The following is a 25,585-nucleotide window of genomic DNA, read 5'->3' on the forward strand; positions in this document are numbered from 1 at the left end:
GTGAGACGATGGTGACAGGTGTGCGGGATAATCAGCAGCCTGATGACCTAGAGGCCGGAGAGGGAGTATAATCAGCAGCCTGAAAGTGATAGACACATTAAAGTTACTTACCTTACAGATCACGAAGTCAGCTAATTTCCTATCCATTCATATGCAGATCCATTTCATTCATAAACTGGCTTGTCTGGCTGTCATGTTTTTATTTTAACCAGCCATTCTTTTATCTACACTGAAATAATATAATTTCAGTAGTCCGCTATTATCATAAAAAGAAAATGTCGCATAGCTCATTAGTACACCCTTGTGGTTGAAAATATATGTATCTATTTGTAGGTCCTAGGATAAAACAATGAAAAATGTGGAACAAATAAATACCATCAAAGGATACCTGTCACGTCCTGACCAGTAAAAGGGGTTATTTGTTATTGTAGTTTGGTCAGGGCGTGGCAGGGGGTGTTTTTCTGTGTGTTTTGGGGTTATGTTCTATGTTCTTCTATTTCTATGTTTATTCTAGGGTATCTATTTCTATGTTGGAATTGTTTGGGTTTGGTCTCTAATTGGAGGCAGCTGAATCTCGTTGACTCTGATTAGAGACCATATTTAAGTAGTTTTTTTTTTTCATTGTGTTTGTGGGTGGTTTTATTTCTGTTTAGTTGTCTAACCTGACCGAACTGTGGGCTGTCATTTTTGTTTCTTTGTTTATAGTGTTCTCAGTTTAACCTGTTGGGGGTAGGGGGCAGTATTGACACGGCCGGATAAAAAACGTACCCGATTTAATCTGGTTACTACTCCTGCCCAGTAACTAGAATATACATATAATTATTGGCTTTGGATAGAAAACACCCTAAAGTTTCTAAAACTGTTTGAATGGTGTCTGTGAGTATAACAGAACTCATATGGCAGGCAAAAACCTGAGAAGATTCCTTACAGGAAGTGCCCTCTCTGACAAGATCTTGTTCTTCTTGTCTCTGTTTATTGAAGACTGAGGATCTTTGCTGTAACGTGACACTTCCTACGGCTCCCATAGGCTCTCAGAGCCCGGGAAAAAGCTGAATGATATCGAGGCAGCCCCAGGCTGAAACACATTTGCGCGTTTGGCAAGTGGCCGATTAGAGGACAATGGGCTTAGGTGCGTAAACGAGTCGACCCCGTGCTTTATTTTCTTTCGTCTTTTGACCTAAACGCAGATTCCCGGTCGGAATATTATTGCTTTTTTACGAGAAAAATGGCATAAAAATGTATTTTAAACAGCGGTTGACATGCTTCGAAGTGCGGTAATGGAATATTTAGAATTTTTTTGTCACGAAATGCGCCGTGCTTGTCACCCTTCTTTACCCTTTCGGATAGTGTCTTGAACGCACGAACAAAACACCGCTGTTTGGATATAACTATGGATTATTTTGGACCAAACCAACATTTGTTATTGAAGTAGAAGTCCTGGGAGTGCATTCTGATGAAGAACACCAAAGGTAATCAAACTTTTCTAATAGTAAATCGGAGTTTGGTGAAGGCTAAACTTGCAGGGTGTCTAAATAGCTAGCCCTGTGATGCCGGGCTATCTACTTAGCCTCTCTGGGCTAGGCGGGACGAATTCGTCCCACCTACGCAACAGCCAGTTGAATCTCGTGGCGCGATATTCAAATACCTTAGAAATACTATTACTTCAATTTCTCAAACATATGACTATTTTACAGCATTTTAAAGACAAGACTCTCGTTAATCTAACCACACTGTCCGATTTCAAAAAGGCTTTACAACGAAAGCAAAACATTAGATTATGTCAGCAGAGTACCCAGCCAGAAATAATCAGACACCCATTTTTCAAGCTAGCATATAATGTCACAAAAACCCAAACCACAGCTAAATGCAGCACTAACCTTTGATGATCTTCATCAGATGACAACCCTAGGACATTATGTTATACAATACATGCATGTTTTGTTCAATCAAGTTCATATTTATATCAAAGACCAGCTTTTACATTAGCATGTGACGTTCAGAACTAGCATACCCCCGCAAACTTCCGGGGAATTTACTAACAATTTACTAAATTACTCACGATAAACGTTCACAAAAAGCATAACAATTATTTTAAGAATTATAGATACAGAACTCCTCTATGCACTCGATATGTCCGATTTTAAAATAGCTTTTTGGTGAAAGCACATTTTGCAATATTCTAAGTACATAGCCCAGCCATCACGGGCTAGCTATTTAGACACCCGGCAAGTTTAGCCTTCACCAAAATCAGATTTACTATTACAAAAGTTTGATTACCTTTTGTTGTCTTCATCAGAATGCACTCCCAGGATTGCTACTTCAATAACAAATGTTGGTTTGGTCCAAAATAATCCATCGTTATATCCAAATAGCGGCGTTTTGTTCGTGCGTTCCAGACACTATCCGAAATGGTAAATCAGGGTCGCGAGCATGGCGCAATTCGTGACAAAAAAAATCTAAATATTCCATTACCGTACTTCGAAGCATGTCAACCGCTGTTTAAAATCCATTTTTATGCCATTTTTCTCGTAAAAAAGCAATAATATTCCGACCGGGAATCTCCTTTTAGGTAAACAGAGGAAAGAAAACAAGGCTTTCGGTCGACGCGGTCACGAGCCTGAGTCTCACAGTACTGTAACCAGCCACTACCCAAACGCGCTACTTTGTTTCAGCCAGAGCCTGCAAAGCCACGATTCAGCTTTTTGCCACCTTCTGAGAGCCCATGTCAGCCGTAGGAAGTGTCACGTTATAGCAGAGATCCTTTGTAATGGATAGAGATAATCAAGAAGGGGAAGAAATGGTCAGACAGGGTACTTCCTGTACAGAATCTTCTCAGGTTTTGACCTGCCATTTGAGTTCTGTTATACTCACAGACACCATTCAAACAGTTTTAGAAACTTTGGAGTGTTTTCTATCCAAAGCCAATAATTATATGCATATTCTAGTTACTGGGCAGGAGTAGTAACCAGATTAAATCGGGTACGTTTTTTATCCAGCCGTGTCAATACTGCCCCCTAGCCCTAACAGGTTAGAATATTGCAAAATGTGCTTTCACCGAAAAGCTATTTTAAAATCGGACATATCGAGTGCATAGAGGAGTTCTGTATCTATAATTCTTAAAATAATTTTTATGCTTTTTGTGAACGTTTATCGTGAGTAATTTAGTAAATTTTTTGTAAATTCACCGGAAGTCAATACCTTTAAAAATAAGACAAGGACAAATGTTCATAAATCAATGCTAGTTCTGAACGTTACATGCTAATGTAAAAAGCTGGTTTTTGATATAAATATGAACTTGATTGAACAAAACATGCATGTTTTGTATAACATAATGTCCTAGGGTTGTCATCTGATGAAGATCATCAAAGGTTAGTGCTGCATTTAGCTGTGGTTTGGGTTTTTGTGACATTATATGCTAGCTTGAAAAATGGGTGTCTGATTATTTCTGGCTGGGTACTCTGCTGACATAATCTAATGTTTTGTTATCGTTGTAAAGCCTTTTTGAAGTCGGACAGTGTGGTTAGATTAACGAGAGTCTTGTCTTTAAAATGGTGTAAAATAGTCATATGTTTGAGAAATTGAAGTAATAGCATTTCTAAGGTATTTGAATAACGCGCCACGGGATTTCACTGGCTGTTACGTAGGTGGGACGAAATCGTCCCACTGGCCCTAGAGAAGTTAATAAATACAAGATGAGCACTAACCACGCTGCGTCTTGGTCTACTCCCTTCAACAGCCATTACAGAACCACCCACCACAAGCGGACGAAGCAGCGTGGAAAAGAGGACTGGACATGGGAGGACATCCTGGACGGCAAGGGATCCTACACGTGGGAAGAGATCCTGGCCAGAAGGGATTGCCTCCCATGGGAACAGGTGGAGGCAGCCAGGAGAGCGGAGGCAGCAGGAAGGAAGGACCAACGGCAACGGTATGAGGGAACACGGCAGGCAAGGAAGCCCGAGAGGCAGCCCCCAAAATGTTTTTTGGGGGGGCACACGGGAGTGTGGCAGAGTCAGGTTGGAGACCTGAGCCAGCTCCCCGTGCTTACCGTGGCGTGCGTTGTACTGGTCAGACACCATGTTATGTGGTGGAGCACACGGTGTCTCCAGTGCGCGGTCACAGCCCGGTACGTTACATCCCAGCTCCGAGCATCTGCCGGGCTAGGGTGAGGATCCAACCAGGAAGGATTGGGCTAGTCCTACTCTCCAGACCTCCAGTGCGTCTCCTCGGGCCAGGATATCCTGCGCCGGCTCTGCGCACTATGTCTCCAGTGCATCAGCACAGCCCAGTGCGTCCTGTGCCTGCGCCCCGCACGTGCCGGGCCAAGGTCACCATCCAGCCAGGACGGGTTGTGCAGGCTCTCAGCTCGAGACCTCCAGTACGCCTCCATGGCCCAGGGTATCCGGTGCCTCGGTCAAGGACAAGGCCTCATGTGTGTCTCCCCAGCCTGGTGCATCCTGTGCCTGCTCCCAGAGCCAGTCCTCCTGCATGTCTCCCCAGCCTGGTGAGTCCTGTGCCTGCGCCCAGAGCCAGGCCTCCTGCATGTCTCCCCAGCCTGGTGAGTTCTGTGCCTGCGCCCAGAGCCAGGCCTACTGAAAGTCCCGCCAGTCTGGAGCCGCCAGAGCCGCCCCCCAGTCCGGAGCCGCCAAAGCCGCCCCCCCCAGTCCGGAGCCGCCAAAGCCGCCCCCCAGTCCGGAGCCGCCAGAGCCGCCCCCCAGTCCGAAGCCGCCAGAGCCGCCCCCCAGTCCGGCGCCGCCAGAGCCGCCCGCCAGTCCGGGCGCCGCCAGAGCCGCCCGCCAGTCCGGCGCCGCCAGAGCCGCCCGCCAGTCCGGCGCCGCCAGAGCCGCCCGCCTGTCCGGCGCCGCCAGAGCCGCCCGCCTGTCCGGCGCCGCCAGAGCCGCCCGCCTGTCCGGCGCAGCCAGAGCCGCCCGCCTGTCCGGCGCTGCCAGAGCCGTCCGGCGTCGGCGGCAAGGGTCTGTGTCCCGCTCCTGAGCCACCTCCGTAGGGGGGAGAATTGGGAAGGGGGGGTGAAGCACAAGAACCGTCAAGTTGTGTCATTAATTTATTTTCACAGATTTTGTTGTACACTCATAGACAATCATAGACTATAATACTGAATTCTGGTGTGTGGAATTTTGAGGAGGTGATTGCTGTGTGGGTGGGATGTTCTGCCTGTCACTTGTTGTCAACAGGCAGCCAGTCTCGGAAGGGGGACTTGAAGAGGGAGACTGCAAAGTCCAGGCACTGCTGCTTTCTTTGTTCTGAGTGTTTGCAGTGCTAGCGTTTTTAGTTAATCAGGAAGAAAACTTCCTGAGCAGATAATGACAACATGATGATAATATGTAGCTGTAGACGATGTAATAAGTTTGAGGGTGCTTGGTAATGGAGGACATCAGGTGGATCGACATCTGGGTGGTGGGCATAACCCCTACGTCCCGGAGAACAAGAGCAGAGTTAAAGGGAACAGGGTAGGAGACAAGCAAACACAAGCAAAAACACAGGTTATACTTTACTGTGAAAATATTTAATGGCTTAGTGCAGTGTTATGAATGGGAGATAGGTATTTTTCAACACTTTTGGAAGGTATAGCCTACATCAAGCTGGATATCATGCACTCAGAAATGTTATTCTTCTGCTGGAGGTGTTTGACATAAAAGGGGACATATTTGCATATGTTATGCTCTTGTGAAGGCTGGCTGAATTCTGGCAGAGTTTATCTCAGCATGTCTACAGATTCTTCCTTCTCCCTGTTTCTGTTTGCTTGGAAATGTTGATACTGGAGACTGTTATCAGAAGAAACTGTAACCTAGCCTTTATAGCGGCAAAGAAATGGAATGCCTGTCACGTCCTGACCAGCAGAGGGTGTTGTTGTGTAGTTTTGGTCAGGACATGGCAGAGTATGTCTGTGTATGTGTGTTCTGGGTGTTGTATTTCTATGTGGGTCTGTGTGGCTCCCGATCAGGGACAGCTGGTGATCGTTGTTCCTGATTGGGAGTCATATAATTAGGAGTATGTTTGTCACTTGGGGTTGTGGGTGGTTGAGTTAACACTGCTATTAGTTTTGTTCGTAAGTAGCCTGTCGTGAGTGTTTATTGTTTTCTGTGTATACTTTACTTAATTATATTAAAAGATGAGTATCCACATTCCGCATGCAGTTTGGTCTCTTCAACACGGCTTCAACATTTGTGACAGAACCACCCACCACAACAAGACCAAGCAGCGGAAGAAGGAGAGGAGGAACGCTGAAAAAATGGACTTTGATATGGACAATAGTGAGAAATGGACCTGGGAGGAGATCTTGGAGGGAAAAGGCTCATACACTTGGGAGGAGATCCAGGCTGGGAAGGATCGCCTTCCATGGGTACAGGTGGAAAGAGAGAGGGAGGAACGGCGAAAGGCTGGTGAGGACCGGGAACGCTACCGGGGTACACGACTGGCGAGGAAGCCGGAGAGGCACCCCCAATAAAAAAAATTGGGGGGGCACACGGGTAGTTTGGCTAGGCCTAGGAAGAGCCATAAGCCAGCTACCCGTGAGTACATGGAGGAGCGTATGGAGTGGAGGGCGCCGTGTTTCGCTGATGTGTGCACTATCTCGCCCATACGCACGCACAGTCCGGTGCGCGCCATTCCAGCCCCTCGCAGATGCCGTGCTAGAGTGGGCATCCAGCCTGGTTGGAGGATGCCTGCGCAGCGCGTCTGGTCGCCGGTACGCCTCCTAGGACCAGGCTACCCTACTCCCGCTCTACGCACGGCAACCATCAGGCCCCTGCACAGCCCAGTTCGCCCTGTACCATCACCCAGCTCGTACAGGGCTGTTAGTTCCATCCAACCAGGACGGGTTGTGCAGGCGGTGCGGTCACGGCCACCTGTGCGCCTCCATGGCCCAGTCTTTCCGGTTCCCGCCTCTCGTGATATCCCGGAAGTGAGTTCCTCCAGTCTGGCACGACCAGTACCAGCAACCTGGACCAAGCTTCCCATGAGTCGGCCTAGTCCTATTCAGCCTGTTCCCGCTCCTCGCACTAGCCCTAGGGTGCGTGTCTTCAGCCTGGTACCACGTCTACCAGCCCCACGCACCAGGCTTCCAGTGCGTCGGCCCAGCCTCAAGAGCCCGGCACCAGTGTGCAGTCCAGAGTATCCGGCACCAGTGTGCAGTCCAGAGTATCCGGCAACAGTGTGCAGTCCAGAGTATCCGGCAACAGTGTGCAGTCTAGAGTATCCGGCAACAGTGTCTAGTCCGGAACCGAGGGAGACTGCCTGCAACCCGGAACCGAGGGAGTCTGCCTGCGACCCGGAACCGAGGGAGTCTGCCTGCGACCCGGAACCGAGGGAGTCTGCCTGCGACCCGGAACCGAGGGAGTCTGCCTGCGACCCGGAACCGAGGGAGTCTGCCTGCTACCCGGAACCAAAGGGGTCTGCCTGTGACCCGGAACCGAGGGAGCCTGCCTGTAACCCGGAACCCGAGGGGGTCTGCCTGCGACCTGGAACCGAGGGAGTCTGCCTGCGACCCGGAACCGGGTGAGTCTGCCTGTGACCCAGAACCAAGGGAGTATGCCTATGACCCGGAACCGAAGGGGTCTGCCTGCGACCCGGAACCGAAGGGGTCTGCCTGCGACCCGGAACCGAGGGAGTCTGCCTGCGACCCGGAACCGAAGGAGTCTGCCTATGACCCAGAACCGGGTGAGTCTGTCTGCGACCCGGAACCGAAGGAGTCTACCTGCGACTCAGAACTGAATGTGAAAAACTGTGTATTGAATGAGTCTGCCTACAGCGTGGAAATGAAGGAACCTGCCCACGATCCACAACGAATTGAGTCTGTCTACGACCCGGACCCCAATGAGTCTGCCTACAACCTGGAGGGCAGGAGGCCGGAACCAGAGCCACCTCCAGGATAGGTGGGTTGGGGAGGGAGGGTGTAGCACAGTGCCGTCGTTGACGGCAGCCACCCTCCCTTCCCTCCCTTATTGTTTAGGGGGTATTTGTATTTGTTTTTGTTGTGGTTTTGGGGGATTTTGTGGTTTCTTTTTTAGGTGCATTCTGGGTATGCACCTTTAGGGGGGGTACTGTCATGTCCTGACCAGCAGAGGGTGTTGTTGTGTAGTTTTGGTCAGGATGTGGCAGAGTATGTCTGTGTATGTGTGTTCTGGGTGTTGTATTTCTATGTGGGTCTGTGTGGCTCCCGATCAGGGACAGCTGGTGATCGTTGTTCCTGATTGGGAGTCATATAATTAGGAGTATGTTTGTCACTTGGGGTTGTGGGTGGTTGAGTTAACACTGCTATTCGTTTTGTTTGTAAGTAGCCTGTTAGCCTGTCGTGAGTGTTTATTGTTTTCTGTGTATACTTTACTTCATTATATTAAAAGATGAGTGTCCACATTCCGCATGCAGTTTGGTCTCTTCAACACGGCTTCAACATTTGTGACAATGCCATTAATTGGGAAAGTTGGTTATCCTCCCACAATGGATGGAAGAAATGTCAAGTTATGTATCACTAGATCTGATTTACTACAAGATTAAGGGTATACTGTAAAACCTTCATAAGGTCTGGATGCCTTATATGGAATACTGTATGACAAAAGGAGTTTGTGTAGAAAACATGTCCACATCTACCTATTTAGGAAAGCCCTGGCCCTGGGGGTCTGCCGTACTGTTGGCTGTCACTCTGCCCTTGGCTTAACCCACCTGAAACCAATAATGAATGTTTCACTAAGATCCTGAAGCTGAGTGGGTGTGTTGGGTTGGGGCACTGCAGGGCCGTGGACCCCTAGGGGTATGCCAGGGTGACCCAGCTATATTGTGTACAAGTAAAAAGAGTTCTACAATACTATTAGGACTATGATATGAATTACACCGAACAAAAATATAGTTCAGTCTTATAAATCACTGAAACATATTTAATAACGATCTCTTACCTAGCTTGATGACTGTGGGCATTTTTGCTTACTTTTTGTCATTCTAAATAGAGACGTTTAGAAGGGCCATGGTTCATATTAGATTGTGTAGAAATGGATGAAATTAGCTTTAGATGCCCCCAAACAATGGGAGTTATGTCCATTTCTAAAAAGTTGCATACCTGCTTATATCTATTCAGGCCAGTGTATTTATCTCCTGTATAACATATTTATTATCGCTCTGTCTCTATACCTTTCCAGAACCATCCCCATGTTGCTCTTGCTCGTCAGTGTGTGTAAATAAAGTCCCTGGGTGTGTTTACTCTTGGGCTGCCTTATACCCCTCTAACCGGGGCCGGTGTCAGTGGGTCACAGGTCAGTAAATACGTACATCTGGGTTGCTCTCTTTCAAACAGTGTGTTTCCAGTTTTGGACAATTTCCTGTCCAAGACTGTTGCAACCTTAACCGAATATCCTCGACCATCACCTGATACTGAGCAAGAGCCATATTTGCATGTGGTAGACTAGAGATATCCAAGCCTGGAGGACTGTAGTACTGTTGGTTTTCTTTTCTGCCTGTGTTAAGAAAACACATACTGTACACACACACACATACATTCACATTCCTTCACACATTCCTGCTGCTATTCTCTGTTTATTATCTATGGATGGTCACTTTACCCCTACCTAAACTCTGCAAAAAAAGAAACGTCCTCTCACTGTCAACTGTGTTTATTTTCAGCAAACTTAGCATGTGTAAATATTTGTATGAACATAACAAGATTCAACAACTGAGACATAAACTGAACAAGTTCCACAGACATGTGACTAACAGTAATGGAATAATGTGTCCCTGAACAAAGGGGGGGGGTCAAAATCAAAGTAACAGTCAGTATCTGGTGTGGCCACCAGCTGCATTAAGTTACTGCAGTGCATCTCCTCCTCATGGACTGCACCAGATTTGCCAGTACTTGCTGTGAGATGTTACCCCACTCTTCCACCAAGGTACCTGCAAGTTCCCGGACATTTCTGGAGGGAATGGCCCTAGCCCTCACCCTCTGATCCAACAGGTCCCAGATGTGCTCAATGGGATTGAGATCCGGGCTCTTTGCTGGCCATGGCACAACACTGACAATCCTGTCTTGCAGGAAATCATGGACAGAACGAGCAGTATGGCTGGTCGCATTGTCATGCTGGAGGGTCATGTCAGAATGAACCTGCAGGAAGGGTACCACATGAGGGAGGAGGATATCTTCCCTGTAACGCACAGCGTTGAGATTGCCTGCAATAACAACAAGCTCAGTCCGATGATGCTGTGACACACCGCCCCAGACCATGACGGACCCTCCACCTCCAAATCGATCCCGCTCCAGAGTACAGGCCTCGGTGTAACGCTCATTCCTTCGATGATAAACACGAATCCGACCATCACCCCTGGTGAGACAAAACCGCGACTCGTCAGTGAAGAGCACTTTTTGCCAGTCCTGTCTGTTCCAGCGACGGTGGGTTTGTGTTGGTGAGGACCTGCCTTACAACAGGCCTAGAAGCCCTCAGTCCAGCCTCTCTCAGCCTATTGCGGACAGTCTGAGGACTGATGGAGGGATTGTGCGTTCCTGGTGAAACTCGGCCAGTTGTTGTTGCCATCCAGTACCTGTCCCACAGGTGTGATGTTCAGATGTACCGATCCTGTGCAGGTGTTGTTACACGTGGTCTGCCACTGTGAGGACGATCAACTGTCCGTCCTCTCTAGCACTGTCTTAGGCGTCTCACAGTACGGACATTGCAATTTATTTCCCTGGCCACATCTGCAGTCCTCATGCCTCCTTGCAGCATGCCTAAGACACGTTTAAATGAGAAATAAAACATCTATTGTTAATGTTCACCCATGATGCCAAATTGTGTGTCACACAGGTACAGGGCCATCATTGATGGGCATCAGAAGACGGGGCAGGGGAGAAGGAAGTGGGAGTTCTACACCATCATGGAGCTGGTCCTCTTTGGTGATCCTGCGGTGACCCTGCAGTCATTATATCATATTTTCCGACACGTAACCCTCACACTGTCACCTACAACACTCACACTACAACCCACACCAAGCAAAACATCACTACATACACACACAACATACAGCATACAATAATAATTACACTGTCACTAAACCCAACACCTTCACAGACACCCCACACAGAGCACGCAAACACTGATACCATCTCCCTCTACTACAACACATAAAACGCCTAGTTAAATAAAGGTTAAAAAAAATACAAATAAACACCACTCCCCACACTCAACCCCAAAAGAAGACCATTGCCATTGAGGCAAAACTGGACAATGTCCTTGCACTTCAGAAACAAACACTTCAAGCACAGAGTGAGAGGAACGTTATTCTTAAACAGTTTACCACTGCAATACAGAATTTCGAAGAACAGTAGCCTAAATCGATTTATTTATTGTACACTAATAATTCATTCTCCTGAGATTTTCCTTGATTGTATGTTTAACTGAATTCTGTAATAACTAATTGTCATGGATATTGTGATTGGTTAATTGTACACTAATAAATAATTCTCCTGAGATTTTTCTTGATCGTATGTTTAACTAATTGTTTTGGAACATGTTTTATTCAAATGGAAACTTAAATAACTTGTTAATTGAACTGTGACTTTGTTACCTTGGGTGTGCACACAAACATTTTTGTAATGTATTCCAATATATTATTGATTAAATGGGGTTATGTACCACTAATTTTGATAGGTGAACGTCAGTGATGGGTGGGTGCATGTGTGTGATTGAGTATTATATGTTGTGATTTTTAGATATGTATTGTAGCTTAGATTAGCCGCATCAGGTTGTCCCTCTTCAGCATTGCTGCCTGTCGAACAGCTGCCATTGGGGGTCTGGTGCATGAGTTTTCATCAATGGGGGCCTCCACTGGTATTTCCTCTGTGATCCCTTCAAGGATCAGGACCAAGTTGTGGAGAACACATGCACTGGCAATCACATAGGGTACTTTGTTTAGAAGGAACATGTCCAAGTGCTGCAGTATTCTCCACTTGAGTAGCCCAAAAGCCCTCTCAATGTGTCCACCTGTTGAACTGTGGACCTGGTTGGAATGCTTTACTCATCTTCAAGGTGTTTCTGATTGGGACAATTAAGTCCACACTCAGGGGGTACGTGCACAGAACCAGCAATCCCTGTGCAGATGTTTTCTAAACATGAGCTGGCTGTTGCACACTGACTGGAGTTGGAAGCTTAAGATTGAGTGTTCTCAGCTGAAAGACAGAGCTAAATTATTCTTAATTTTCTTTGTTCGAGATAGTGTGTGAGGACTTGGCTCCTCTAGTTCCTCATAGAGGTGGACCCATTGAAAATAGGGTATTGGCCTCCCTGTGGCTGATGGCCAACCAGGAAAGTTTCAGGGGAGTGGCGGACTGTTTCATCTTCCACAAAGGAACATTGCATCATCACTTCATTCAAGTGGTCACAGACCATACCTAGCTGGTATCTGACTATGTGAAGTGGCCTTTTGTTGAGCAGCTGCCAGTGGTAGAGGCCGCGTTTGAGAGAAAGGCGATGTTCCTTGGGGTGATTGGGTGTATAGATGGCACCCAGATTACCATCAGGGGATGCCTCCATAAACAGAAAGGGCCATGCCAGCAAGTAATCTGTTATTCATTGGTGTTGTTGCATTAAATCAAATCAAATCAAAGTTTATTTGTCATGTGCGCCAAATACAACAGGTGTAGACCTTACAGTGAAATGCTTACTTACAGGCTCTAACCAATAGTGCGAAAAAAAGGTGTGTGTGTGTGCGCGCGTAGGTAAGTAAAGAAATAAAACAACAGTAAAAAGACATTTGAAAATAAGAGTAGCAAGGCTATATACAGACACCGGTTAGTCAGGCTGATTGAGGTAGTATGTACATGTGGGTATGGTTAAAGTGACTATGCATATATGATGAACAGAGAGTAGCAGTAGCGTAAAAAGAGGGGTTGGCGGGTGGCGGGACACAATGCAGATAGCCTGGTTAACCAATGTGCGGGAGCACTGGTTGGTTGGGCCAATTGAGTTAGTATGTACATGAATGTATAGTTAAAGTGACTATGCATATAAGATAAACAGAGAGTAGCAGCAGCGTAAAAGAGGGGTTGGGGGGGGGGCACACAATGCAAATAGTCTGTATAACCATCCGGTTACCTGTTCAGGAGTCTTATGGCTTGCGGGTAAAAACTGTTGAGAAGCCTTTTTGTCCTAGACTTGGCACTCCGGTACCGCTTGCTATGCGGTAGTAGAGAGAACAGTCTATGACTGGGCTGGCTGGGGTCTTTGACAATTTTTAGGGCCTTCCTCTGACACCGCCTGGTGTAGAGGTCCTGGATGGCAGGCAGCTTTGCCCCAGTAATGTATTGGGCCGTACGCACTACCCTCTGAAGTGCCTTGCGGTCGGAGGCCGAGCAATTGCCGTACCAGGCACTGCACAATGCAAAATTTGCCAGTAGCCTATTGATAGGCAGTAGGTTTACAGTGCAGTGTCTTAATATTCTAACTTATGAGGATGGTGTTACTAAATTAATGAATTATTGGTTAGTTATTGGCAAATCATTACTTTTTACGTCTGGAAAATAAAACATCATATATTGATCTATATTTTGATATATATGCAAATATACACAGTACCAGTCAAAAATTTGGACACACCAACTCATTCAAGGGTTTTTCTATATTTTTAATATTTTTTACATTGTAGAATAATAATGAAGACATCAAAACTATGAAATAACACATATGGAATCATGTAGTAACCAAAAAATCATGTAGTAACCAAAATATATGTAATATTTTAGATTCTTCAAAGTAGCCACCCTTTGCCTTCATGACAGCTTTGCACACTCTTGGCATTCTCTCAACCAGCTTCACGAGGAGTGATTTTCCAACAGTCTTGAAGGAGTTCCCACATATGCTGAGCACTTGTTGGCTACTTTTCCTTCACTCTGCGGTCCAACTCATCCCAAACTCTCTCAATTGGGTTGAGGTCGGGGGATGGAGGCCAGGTAATCTGATTCAGCACTTCATCACTCTCCTTCTTGGTCAAATAGCCTTTACACACCCTGGAGGTGTGTTGGGTCATTGTCCTGTTGAAAAACAAATGATAATCCCACTAAGCGCAAACCAGATGGGAAGGCGTATCGCTGCAGAATGCTGTGGTAGCCATGCTGGTTAAGTGTCCCTTGAATTCTAAATAAGTCGCCGACAGTGTCACCAGCAAAGCACCGCCACACCATCCCACCTCATCCTCGATACTTCACGGTGGGAACCACACATGCGGAGATCATCCGTTCACCTACTCTGCAAGACACGGCGGGTGGAACCAAAAATCTCAAATTTGGACTAATCAGACCAAAGGACTGGTCTATTGACCATTGCTCGTGTTTCTTGGCCCAAGCAAGTCTCTTCTTCTTATTGGTGTCCTTTAGTAGTGTTTTTTTTGCAGCAATTCGACCATGAAGGTCTGATTCACGCAGTCTCCTCTGAACAGTTGATGTTGAGATGTGTCTGTTACTTGAACTCTGTGAAACATTTATTTGGGCTATAATCTGAGGTGCAGTTAACTCTAATGAACTCATCCTCTGCAGCAGAGGTAACTCTGGGTCTTCCTTTCCTGTGGCGGTCCTCATGAGAGCCAGTTTCAACACTTAATGGTTTTTGCAACTGCACTTGAAGAAACTTTCAAAGTTCTTGAAATGTTCCAGATTGACTGACCTTGGGCTGTTGATGCTCTTTGCTTATTTGAGCTGTTCTTGCCATAATATGGACTTGGTCTTATACCAAATAGGGCTATCTTCTGTATACCGCCCCTACCTTGTCACAACACAACTGATTGGCTCAAATGCATTAAGAAGGAACGAAATTCCACAACTTAACTTTTAACAAGGCACACCTGTTAATTGAAATGTGTTCCAGGTGACTACCTCATGAAGCTGGTTGAGAGAATGCCAAGTGTGTGCACAGCTGTCATAAAGGCAAAGGGGGTGTCTACTTTGAAGAATCTAAAATATTACATATATTTTGATTTGTTTAACACTTTTTGGGTTACTACATGATTCCATATGTGTTATTTCATAGTTTTGATGTCTTCAATATTATTCTGCAATGTAGAAAATAGTAAAAATATAGAAACCCTTGAATGAATAGGTGTGTCCAAACTTTTGACTCGTACTGTATATATTTTTTTTAATTCAGTTGCATAAGAAGCAATTCTACTGACCAAACACCTTGTTGAAAGCACCTCTGGTGTCACAGGTCTAAAACAGTAGCCTTCCAAGCTGCAGCATTGCAGACGTGTTGTGCAAATTATTAACAGACCTGCTACACTTGACATGCAATTTTTTCTCAGCCTGAGCCACTAATTCTGCATTTGTTTAGATCTGAGGCTGATCAGATCAGTATCAGTTCGCTGCAAATGTGGAAGTAGTGTTTGACATGGCCGGAGTTTTGTCAAAATTGGGCTAGTGGTGTCTAACGAACAGATGGAGATCGATCCATAGTCCCAGGCCATTTTCTGAATTTGAAGTGAAAAAAATCTAAATTTCAGTTTAGACATTTTATTCTTGGTCCTGTGCTGTTGTATATCAAACAAATTTATTTTAGAAGAAATAGTCAATCTGTCACGTTCCTGACCCTAGTAAGATGTCATTTTCTGTAGTAGAGTAGGTCAGGGCGTGACAGGGGGTGTTTTGGGTGGTTTGTCTATGTTTTCTATTTCTATGTTTTGTTCTATAATTCTATTTCTATGTTGGAGTTTTTTGGGATGATCTCCAATTAGAGGCAGCTGGTTCGCGTTGTCTCTAATTGGAGATCATATTTAAGTTGGGGTTTTTTCTAGCGTGTTTGTGGGCAGTTGATTTCTGTTTAGTTGTGTTCTGTGTAGACTTTAATACCTGACAGAACTATTAGCTGATCGTTTTTCTCTTTGTTATTTTCTTTAGTGTTCTGAGCTTAATAAAAGTAATTATGAGCACTCAACACGCTGCACCTTGGTCCCCTCTATACGACAGCCGTTACACAATCATGAAAGGGTGCCAATATATTTGACTGCATCTGTATTTCATTTTAATGTGAAAACATAAATAAAACATCTGGTTCTTGTATTCTGCATGTGTACGATTGTGGCCTACTTCATATACCACTTATATGTTATTTACAGTTGCGGACAAATATACTGCTAAAAAAAATAAAGGGAACACTTAAACAACACATCCTAGATCTGAATGAAATAAATAATCTTATTAAATACTTTTTTCTTTACATAGTTGAATGTGCTGACAACAAAATCACACAAAAATAATCAATGGAAATCCAATTTATCAACCCATGGAGGTCTGGATTTGGAGTCACACTCAAAATTAAAGTGGAAAACCACCCTACAGGCTGATCCAACTTTGATGTAATGTCCTTAAAACAAGTCAAAATGAGGCTCAGTAGTGTGTGTGGCCTCCACGTGCCTGTATGACCTCCCTACAATGCCTGGGCATGCTCCTGATGAGGTGGCGGATGGTCTCCTGAGGGATTTCCTCCCAGACCTGGACTAAAGCATCTGCCAACTCCTGGACAATCTGTGGTGCAACGTGGCATTGGTGGATGGAGCGAGACATGATGTCCCAGATGTGCTCAATTGGATTCAGGTCTGGGGAACGGGCGGGCCAGTCCATAGCATCAATGCCTTCCTCTTGCAGGAACTGCTGACACACTCCAGCCACATGAGGTCTAGCATTGTCTTGCATTAGGAGGAACCCAGGGCCAACCGCACCAGCATATGGTCTCACAAGGGGTCTGAGGATCTCGTCTCGGTACCTAATGGCAGTCAGGCTACCTCTGGCGAGCACATGGAGGGCTGTGCGGCCCCCCAAAGAAATGCCACCCCACACCATGACTGACCCACCGCCAAACCGGTCATGCTGGAGGTTGTTGCAGGCAGCAGAACGTTCTCCACGGCGTCTCCAGATTCTGTCACGTCTGTCACGTGCTCAGTGTGAACCTGCTTTCATCTGTGAAGAGCACAGGGCGCCAGTGGCGAATTTGCCAATCTTGGTGTTCTCTGGCAAATGCCAAACGTCGTGCACGACGTTGGGCTGTAAGCACAACCCCCACCTGTGGATGTCGGGCCCTCATACCACCCTCATGGAGTCTGTTTCTGACCGTTTGAGCAGACACATGCACATTTGTGGCCTGCTGGGGGTCATTTTGCAGGGCTCTGGCAGTGCTTCTCCTGCTCCTCCTTGCACAAAGGCGGAGGTAGCGGTCCTGCTGCTGGGTTGTTGCCCTCCTACGGCCTCCTCCACGTCTCCTGATGTACTGGCCTGTCTCCTGGTTGTGCCTCCATGCTCTGGACACTACGCTGACAGACACAGCAAACCTTCTTGCCACAGCTCGCATTGATGTGCCATCCTGGATGAGCTGCACTACCTGAGCCACTTGTGTGGGTTGTAGACTCCGTCTCATGCTACCACTAGAGTGAAAGCACCGCCAGCATTCAAAAGTGACCAAAACATCAGCCAGGAAGCATAGGAACTGAGAAGTGGTCTGTGGTCCCCACCTGCAGAACCACTCCTTTATTGGGGGTGTCTTGCTAATTGCCTATAATTTCCACCTGTTGTCTATTCCATTTGCACAACAGCATGTGAAATGTATTGTCAATCAGTGTTGCTAGTGTGGTTTTCCACTTTAATTTTGAGTGTGACTCCAAATCCAGACCTCCATGGGTTGATAAATTGGATTTCCATTGATTATTTTTGTATGATTTTGTTGGCAGCACATTCAACTATGTAAAGAAAAAAGTATTTAATAACATTATTTCTTTCATTCAGATCTAGGATGTGTTGTTTAAGTGTTCCCTTTATTTTTTTTAGCAGTATATTTGCCAGCAACTGTATATGTTATCTGTACATGATTCATATACTGTAGACCCTTTTCCAAATGGGTGGATAGGTAGACAGACAAACATTTTATTGTTTTACCTGGCTCGTTTATTCCAGGTCTTTGGGCTGTATGAGTTTCTCTTGTGCTTGGCCAGTATCCGCTCAATGATCTTCTTGACCCAGGGAGCACTGACGTCCAAACAAATCTCCTTACCGCTCCCCTTCAGAGTGGCTCTGCAAGACAGGCACACAGTACAGTCAGAAACAGAACTAATATTACCACAACCTGGAACTAACATTATCACAACCTAGAGCTAAATCAGCTTTTGTAAATTAAATAGGACGTTAGCAAGCACTCACATAGTAAGCACTCACATAGGACTCACATAGAATAATTTAAGGTAAATATCTGAATGTGAACATAGTATAATAACCATATTTTAGAGACGGTGTTAGTGTTAGAACACGACTATAAGCATAATTTAAGATAGTCAACATAACATATTTTTGTCAGCACTAACTTAATTCAATTTGATTAATATAAGATGGCCATAGTTGATATCAACATTATTTAAAACCCATATCAATATCAACTTATATATAATAGTCATATTTTAGAGTCAGCATGATTTAAGTCGGTAGTCTGAACTCACATGATCTCAGTGTCTTTGCAGTGCGAGCTGGGAGGAAACATCTCTACCTTGTCGATGACTTTACCAATCCGACGCCTCTCCATCTGGATGCAGCGACAACGTAAGTCTGACCCCACGTCACTTAGGCTCATCCCTGTAGAAGGTCAGAGGTCAGTTTTAGACTACATAATATTGGGTATGAGGGGTGGAAGTCACAAAAATGTGAATGAAAGAAGCAAGCTTTTAATTGTTAAAGACTCCAGACACCGACGCCATAGACTAATAACTCTGCTTCCGCACGGCAAGCGGTACCAGAGCAACAAGTCTGACACCAACAGGCTCCTGAACAGCTTCTATCACGGCTCCTAACAGCTTCTATCACCAAGCCATAAGACTGCTAAATAGCTAACAACATGGCTACACAGACTATCTGCACTGACCCTTATTTGATTTTTGCACTGACTGTACGCACACTCATACGCTCACTCACACTGACACTCCAACACACACACTAACACACACACTTCACTTGCTCACACACACACACATAACACGCGCACACGTTCAAACTTACTCTACACACATGCGCACACACACATACAATCATAATATACGCCGCTGCTACTCTGTTTATCATTTATCATGATGCCTAGTCGCCTTACATATCTAACACTCCCACTCCACTGTAAATACGGTATTGGCACTGACCGTGGAACTGACCTTGAAGATATATGTATATATGTACTGTAGCTTACTTACTTTCTTCTTATTTCTGTTTCTCGTGTATTTGTTCTACTTTACTTTTTCATAGTACTACTGATATTGTTGGGAAAGAGCAAAAAAGAAAGGCATTTGACTGTTTTTGTGCATGTGACATTAAAAACTTGAAACTTGAAAGGCTTTAAATCAAACTACACACTGTAGTCCAGTCTCTTTAATGAACAAATGAATCTTTCATATCAAATCATTAACAGTTAGATCATATGAGCACGATTCAACTCATGAAAAGCCCAACAGTCAAATGAAATGCACAGCTTTCAAAGAATCGTCCCACCGTTCAAATGAAACAGACAAGGCTTGAATCAAATCCTAAAGAGCTGAATAAACAGTCACAGTTTTACCTTTGATTTGAATTACACTTCCATTATAAATTGACCTCATCCTGTCAGTAGAGGATGCCTGCTTATTCTTTAAAAGTGCCTTCCTCACCATCTTAAATAAGCATGATCCATTCAACAATTTTTTTTTTACCAGGAATAGATATAGTCCTTGGTTCACTCCAGACCTGTCTGCCCTTGACCAGCACAAAAACATCCTGTGGCGTTCTGCATTAGCATTGAATAGCCCCCGTGATATGCAACTTTTCAGGGAAGTTAGGAACAAATATACACAGGCAGTTAGGAAAGCTAAGGCTAGCTTTTTCAAACAGAAATTTGCATCCTGTAGTACAAACTCAAAGTTCTGGGACACTGTAAAGTTCATGGAGAATAAGAGCACCTCCTCCCAGCTGCCCACTGCTCTGAGGCTAGGAAGCACTTACCACCGATAAATCCACTATAATTGAGAATTTCAATAAGCATTTCTCTACGGCTGGCCATGCTTTCCACCTGGCTACCCCTACCCCGGTCAACTGCCTGGCACCCTCCACAGTAACCCACCCAAGCCCCCACCATTTCTCCTTCACCCAAATCCAGACAGCTGATGTTCTGAAAGAGCTGCAAAATCTGGACCCCTACAAATCAGCCGGGCTAGACAATCTGGACCCTCTTTTCCTAAAATTATCTGCCGAAATTGTTGCAACCCCTATTACTAGCCTGTTCAACCTCTCTTTCGTATCGTCTGAGATTCCCAAAGATTGGAAAGCTGCCGTGGTCATCCCTCTCTTCAAAGGGGGTGACACTCTAGACCCAAACTGCTATAGACCTATATCCATCCTACCCTGTCTTTCTAAGGTCTTTGAAAGCCAAGTTAACAAAAGGATTACCGACCATTTCGAATCCAACCGTACCTTCTCCGCTATGCAATCTGGTTTCAGAGCTGGTCATGGGTGCACCTCAGCCACCACCATCGATAAGAGACATTACTGTGCAGCCGTATTCATCGACCTGGCTAAGGCTTTCAACTCTGTCAATCATCACATTCTTATTGGCAAACTCGACAGTCTTGGTTTCTCAAATGATTGCCTCACCTGGTTTACCAACTACTTCTCTGATAGAGTTCATTGAGTCAAATCGGAGGGCCTGTTGTCCGGACCTCTGGAAGTCTCTATGGGGGTGCCACAGGGTTCAATTCTCGGGCCGACTCTCTTCTCTGTATATATCAATGATGTTGCTTTTGCTGCTGGTGATTCTATGATCCAGCTCTACGCAGATGACACCATTCTGTATACTTCTGGCCCCTCTTTAGACACGGTGTTAACAAACCTCCAGACGAGCTTCAATGCCATTCAACTCTCCTTCCGTGGCCTCCAACTGCTCTTAAATGCAAGTAAAACTAAATGCATGCTATTCAATCGATCACTGCCCGCACCTGCCCGCCCGTCCAGCACTACTCTGGATGGCTCTGACTTAGAATACGTGGATAACTACAAATACCTAGGTGTCTGGTTAGACTGTAAACTCTCCTTCCAGACTCACATTAAGCATCTCCAATCCAAAATTAAATCTAGAATCAGCTTCCTATATCGCAACAAAGCATCCTTCACTCATGCTGCCAAACATACCCTCGTAAAACTGACCATCCTACCGATCCTCGACTTCGGCGATGTCATCTGTAAAATAGCCCCCAACACTCTACTCAACAAATTGGATGCAGTCTATCACAGTGCCATCCGTTTTGTCACCAAAGCCCCATACACTACCCAGCACTGCGACCTGTATGCTCTCATTGGTTGGCCCTCGCGTCACCAAACCCACTGGCTCCAGGTTAACTACAAGTCTCTGCTAGGTAAAGCCCTGCCTTATCTCAGCTCACTGGTCACCATAGCAGCACCCACTCGTAGCACGCGCTCCAGCAGGTATATCTCACTGGTCACCCCCAAAGCCAATTCCTCCTTTGGTCACCTTTCCTTCCAGTTCTCTGCTGCCAATGACTGGAACGAACTGCAAAAATCCAAGCTGGAGACTCATATCTCCCTCACTAGCTTTAAGCACCAGCTGTCAGAGCAGCTGTAGCGGGGTGCGTAATTGGCGGCAGTGAAGTCAGGCGCAGGAGAGCAGAACTGGGTAATAACCAGAGATTTATTAAGCAAAACCAACAGCATCCAGAACAATAAAATAAATGGGCGCAAAAATAACCCATCGTGCACTCATGGGGAACGTGCACAAGCACTACAATAAACAATCCCACACAAAGACATGGGAGGAACAGAGGGTTAAATACAAAACAAGTAATTGAGGGAATTGAAACCAGGTGTGAGGAAAAACAAGACAAAACACATGGGAAATGAAAAGTGGATCGATGATGGCTAGAGGACCGGCGACGCCCGACCGCCACCCGAACAAGGAGAGGACCCAACTTCGGTGGAAGTCGTGACAGCAGCTCACAGATCACTGCACCTGTACATAGCCCATCTGTAAACAGCCCATCTATCTACCTCATCCCCTTTCTGTATTTATTTATCTTGCTCCTTTGCACCCCAGTATCTCTACTTGCACATTCATCTTCTGCATATCTACCATTCCAGTGTTTAATTGCTATATTGTAATTACTTTACCACCATGGCCTATTTATTGCCTTATCTCCCTTATCTTACCTCATTTGCGCTCACTGTATATAGACTTTTTGTTTTCTTTTTCTATTGTATTATTGACTGTATGTTTTGTTTATTTCATGTGGTACTCTGTGTTGTTGTATGTGTCGAATTGCTATGCTTTAACTTGGCCAGGTCGCAGTTGCAAACGAGAACTTGTTCTCAACTTGTCACGTCCTGACCAGCAGAGGGAGTAGTTGTTTAGTATTTTGGTCAGGACGTGGCAGAGGGATGTTTGTTTTGTATGGTGGGGTTTTTTGTGTGTGTTAGAGGGGTGTTTGACTTATGTGTTCCTGGGTTTTGGGTGTATGTTCTAGGTTAGTTGTTCTAGGTTGTATTTCTGCATGTTGTCTAGTTTAGGTTTTCTATGTTTAGGTTTGGGTGTTGGACTCTCAATTGGAGGCAGGTGTTTCTCATTGCCTCTGATTGAGAGTCCTATATATGGGTAATTGTTTGGTTTAGTGTTTGTGGGAGGTTGTTTCTTGTTTTGCGTGTGTGAGCCTTACAAGACTGTTTTGTTGATCGTTCGTTCTTCGTTTGATATTTTGGTGTTTTCTTGGTTCAAATAAATATCAAGATGAGCATCCACATTCCTGCTGCGTTTTGGTCCTCCATTCCCGACGACAACCGTGACACAACTAGCCTACCTGGTTAAATAAAGGTGAAATAAAAAATTAACTAAAAAAATTAACTCAGCAAAAAAAGAAACGTCCTCTCACTGTCAACTGAGTATATTTTCAGCAAACATGTGTAAATATATGTATGAACATAAGATTCAACAACTGAGACATAAACTGAACAAGTTATACAGACATGTGACTAACAGAAATAGAATAATGTATCCCTGAACAAAGGGGGGGGGGGGGGTCAAAAGTAACAGTCAGTATCTGGTGTGGTCACCAGCTGCTTTAAGTAAGTACTGCAGTGCATCTCCTCCTCGTGGACTGCACCAGATTTGCCAGTTCTAGCTGTGAGATGTTACCCCACTCTTCCACCAAGGCACCTGCAAGTTCCTGGACATTTCTGTGGGGAATGGCCCTAGCCCTCACCCTCCGATCCAACAGGTTCCAGATGTGCTCAATGGGATTGAGATCCGGGCTCTTCACTGGCCATGGCAGAACACTGACAATCCTGTCTTGCAGGAAATCACGCACAGAACGAGCAGTATGGGTGGTAGCATTGTCATGCTGGAGGGTCATGTCAGGATGAGCCTTTCTCAGCCTATTGCGGACAGTCTGAGGACTGATGGAGGGATTGTGCGTTCCTGGTGAAACTCGGGCAGTTGTTGTTGCCATCCTGTACCTGTCCCACAGGTGTGATGTTCGGATGTACCGATCCTGTGCAGGTGTTGTTACACATGGTCTGCCACTGCGAGGATGATCAGCTGTCCGTCCTGTCTCCCTGTAGTGCTGTCTTATGCGTCTCACAGTGCGGACATTACAATTTATTGCCCTGGCCACATCTGCAGTCCTCATGCCTCCTTGCAGTATTCCTAAGGCACATTCACACAGATGAGCAGGGACCCTGGGCATCTTTCTTTTGGTGAGAAAAAGTGTTTAAACCCTTTACAATGAAGATCTGTGAAGTTATTTGGATTTTTATGAATTATCTTTGAAAGACAGGGTCCGTAAAAGGGAGGTTTCTTTTTTTTGCTGAGTTTATAACATGCATTTAATTTGATTGTTAGGCTTTTCATGATTTAAATCGTGATTACATGATAACTGATGTATGTTTGAAAGGTGAGAATTTTTCATTCAATAGACTGGTCTACAATTAGAAATTTGATCTAATGCTTGTTTCATTCCTTGCTTGTTACTGTAATTAAAAAAAACTTGTGAGTTACAACACTTGTAATTGGGAGCCATGATTAGCTTGATAGAAAGCTATATTTAAATAGGTAGCTGTTACTCAAATACGCACATACTGTACTGTCAGAAATACAAATTCTCTCTAAAAGGTATTTCTTCACTTATTGTTGCTATTGTCTACCCTTGACTCTTGCCCGATGCCCCTTAAATGCAGAGAACTTTTAATATTTTTCTATGTTGTGTCCTGGGATAAATCATACGCTTGCCCCGCTATTGCACTGGAGAACTCTGTGTGTTTTTCCCATTCGACATAGGAGAAACCGCACGCTTGCATGTCTGGATTGTTATTTCGGTACTTAACCATGTCTCTGGATTGTATACACCTTTTGAAATATGTTGTGTTAAAGACTCTGGTTCCTCTGGACTATGGTTTTAGTACTGCCTGTAAAAATCCGATCTAGACTTGCCATTATTTTGCTGCTTTACTGTCAGGAAATGGGTAATCTAACCCACGTCCTTACATTTCTACCCAATCTGAATTAAAAAGTCAGAATAGTGTGAAGTTTCTGCACATAAATGTAAAAAGTCTTCTTCCAATTTTGTGAATATTAGGATAAAAACCACAGACCTACATGAATTTATGCTTTCTGAAACCTGGCTCAAAAGATCTATCACTGACAAAAACATTGGCATTGATGGTTACAATGTTTTTCAGTCAGATCACACATTTAAGGGTGGTGGTGTTGCTATAAAAGGCATGTTTTCGGCAACCATTCTGACTTCTTCTATTTCCAAACCCAAGCAATTTCAATATCTGGCTTTGAATATAAATCTTTGCGCATCCTTAAATTGAGTTTTCTCCTGTTGTTATAGACCCCCATCTGCTATTGCTAGCTCTCTGGGTTGTATTTTTGAATTGTTATCATAAAATGTCACATCTGAATTTGTGATTAAGGGTGACCTGAATCTAGACTGGTTGACATCGAACTCTGATCAACTCAATAATCTATGTAATAATGACTATAATCTTACTCAGATTGTTAACAATGTAACCAGGTTTAATGCAAAGTGTGTTCTAAAATCCTCTTTGGTTGATCTTATTTTAACCAACACTCCACATCGTTTTAATACGTCTGGTGTTACCATTTGTTCTTAATTGACTAGCCTGGTTAAAGGTTCAATAAAACAAAATGTATAACATATTTTGATACCTTTAATTATTTTACTGCGCATATGAATTATATTTATGTCCATAGGGTGTCAATGCATTGAGTCAAAGTAATAATAGAGTAGATAATAATATAAACTCACCCTCAGTGATGGTCAGGAGGGCCAGGAGCACACAGATAGAGCTGTCTGACATTCTGATGCTCATCTTCATTTTAGCGAAAAACTGGAGTTCCAGTAACTAGACGACAAGGTAGTATGATCCTAAGACAAGCTGGAGTTACAGTAACTATGGTCCTGCTGGAAGCCAAAGCTCGAATAACAAAACAAATCATTAACAGTTTATTAGATATTACTCCGTTTATTGTTATGAGATTGTGTCCTTGTCTCTTAGTATGATTCAGTCTCATTATCTGTCTGTCTC

General features: G+C 44.8%; 1 protein-coding gene across 1 annotated transcript; it reads right to left on the reverse strand.

Moving 5' to 3' along the window:
• Window positions 1–25,571, reverse strand: LOC106580715 (interleukin-8). Its single transcript, XM_014162047.2, has 4 exons — window positions 25,306–25,571; window positions 18,457–18,589; window positions 17,903–18,037; window positions 1–47 (listed from the first exon to the last, which is right to left on the reverse strand). The coding sequence occupies exons 1-4, from the start codon at window positions 25,373–25,375 to the stop codon at window positions 32–34; spliced, it is 354 nt and encodes a 117-aa protein (XP_014017522.1). The 5' UTR covers window positions 25,376–25,571; the 3' UTR covers window positions 1–31.
• Window positions 25,572–25,585: the final 14 nt, after the last annotated feature.

This window comes from Salmo salar, chromosome ssa20, assembly GCF_905237065.1.
Source record: "Salmo salar chromosome ssa20, Ssal_v3.1, whole genome shotgun sequence".
NCBI classification, from domain to species: Eukaryota; Metazoa; Chordata; class Actinopteri; order Salmoniformes; family Salmonidae; genus Salmo; species Salmo salar.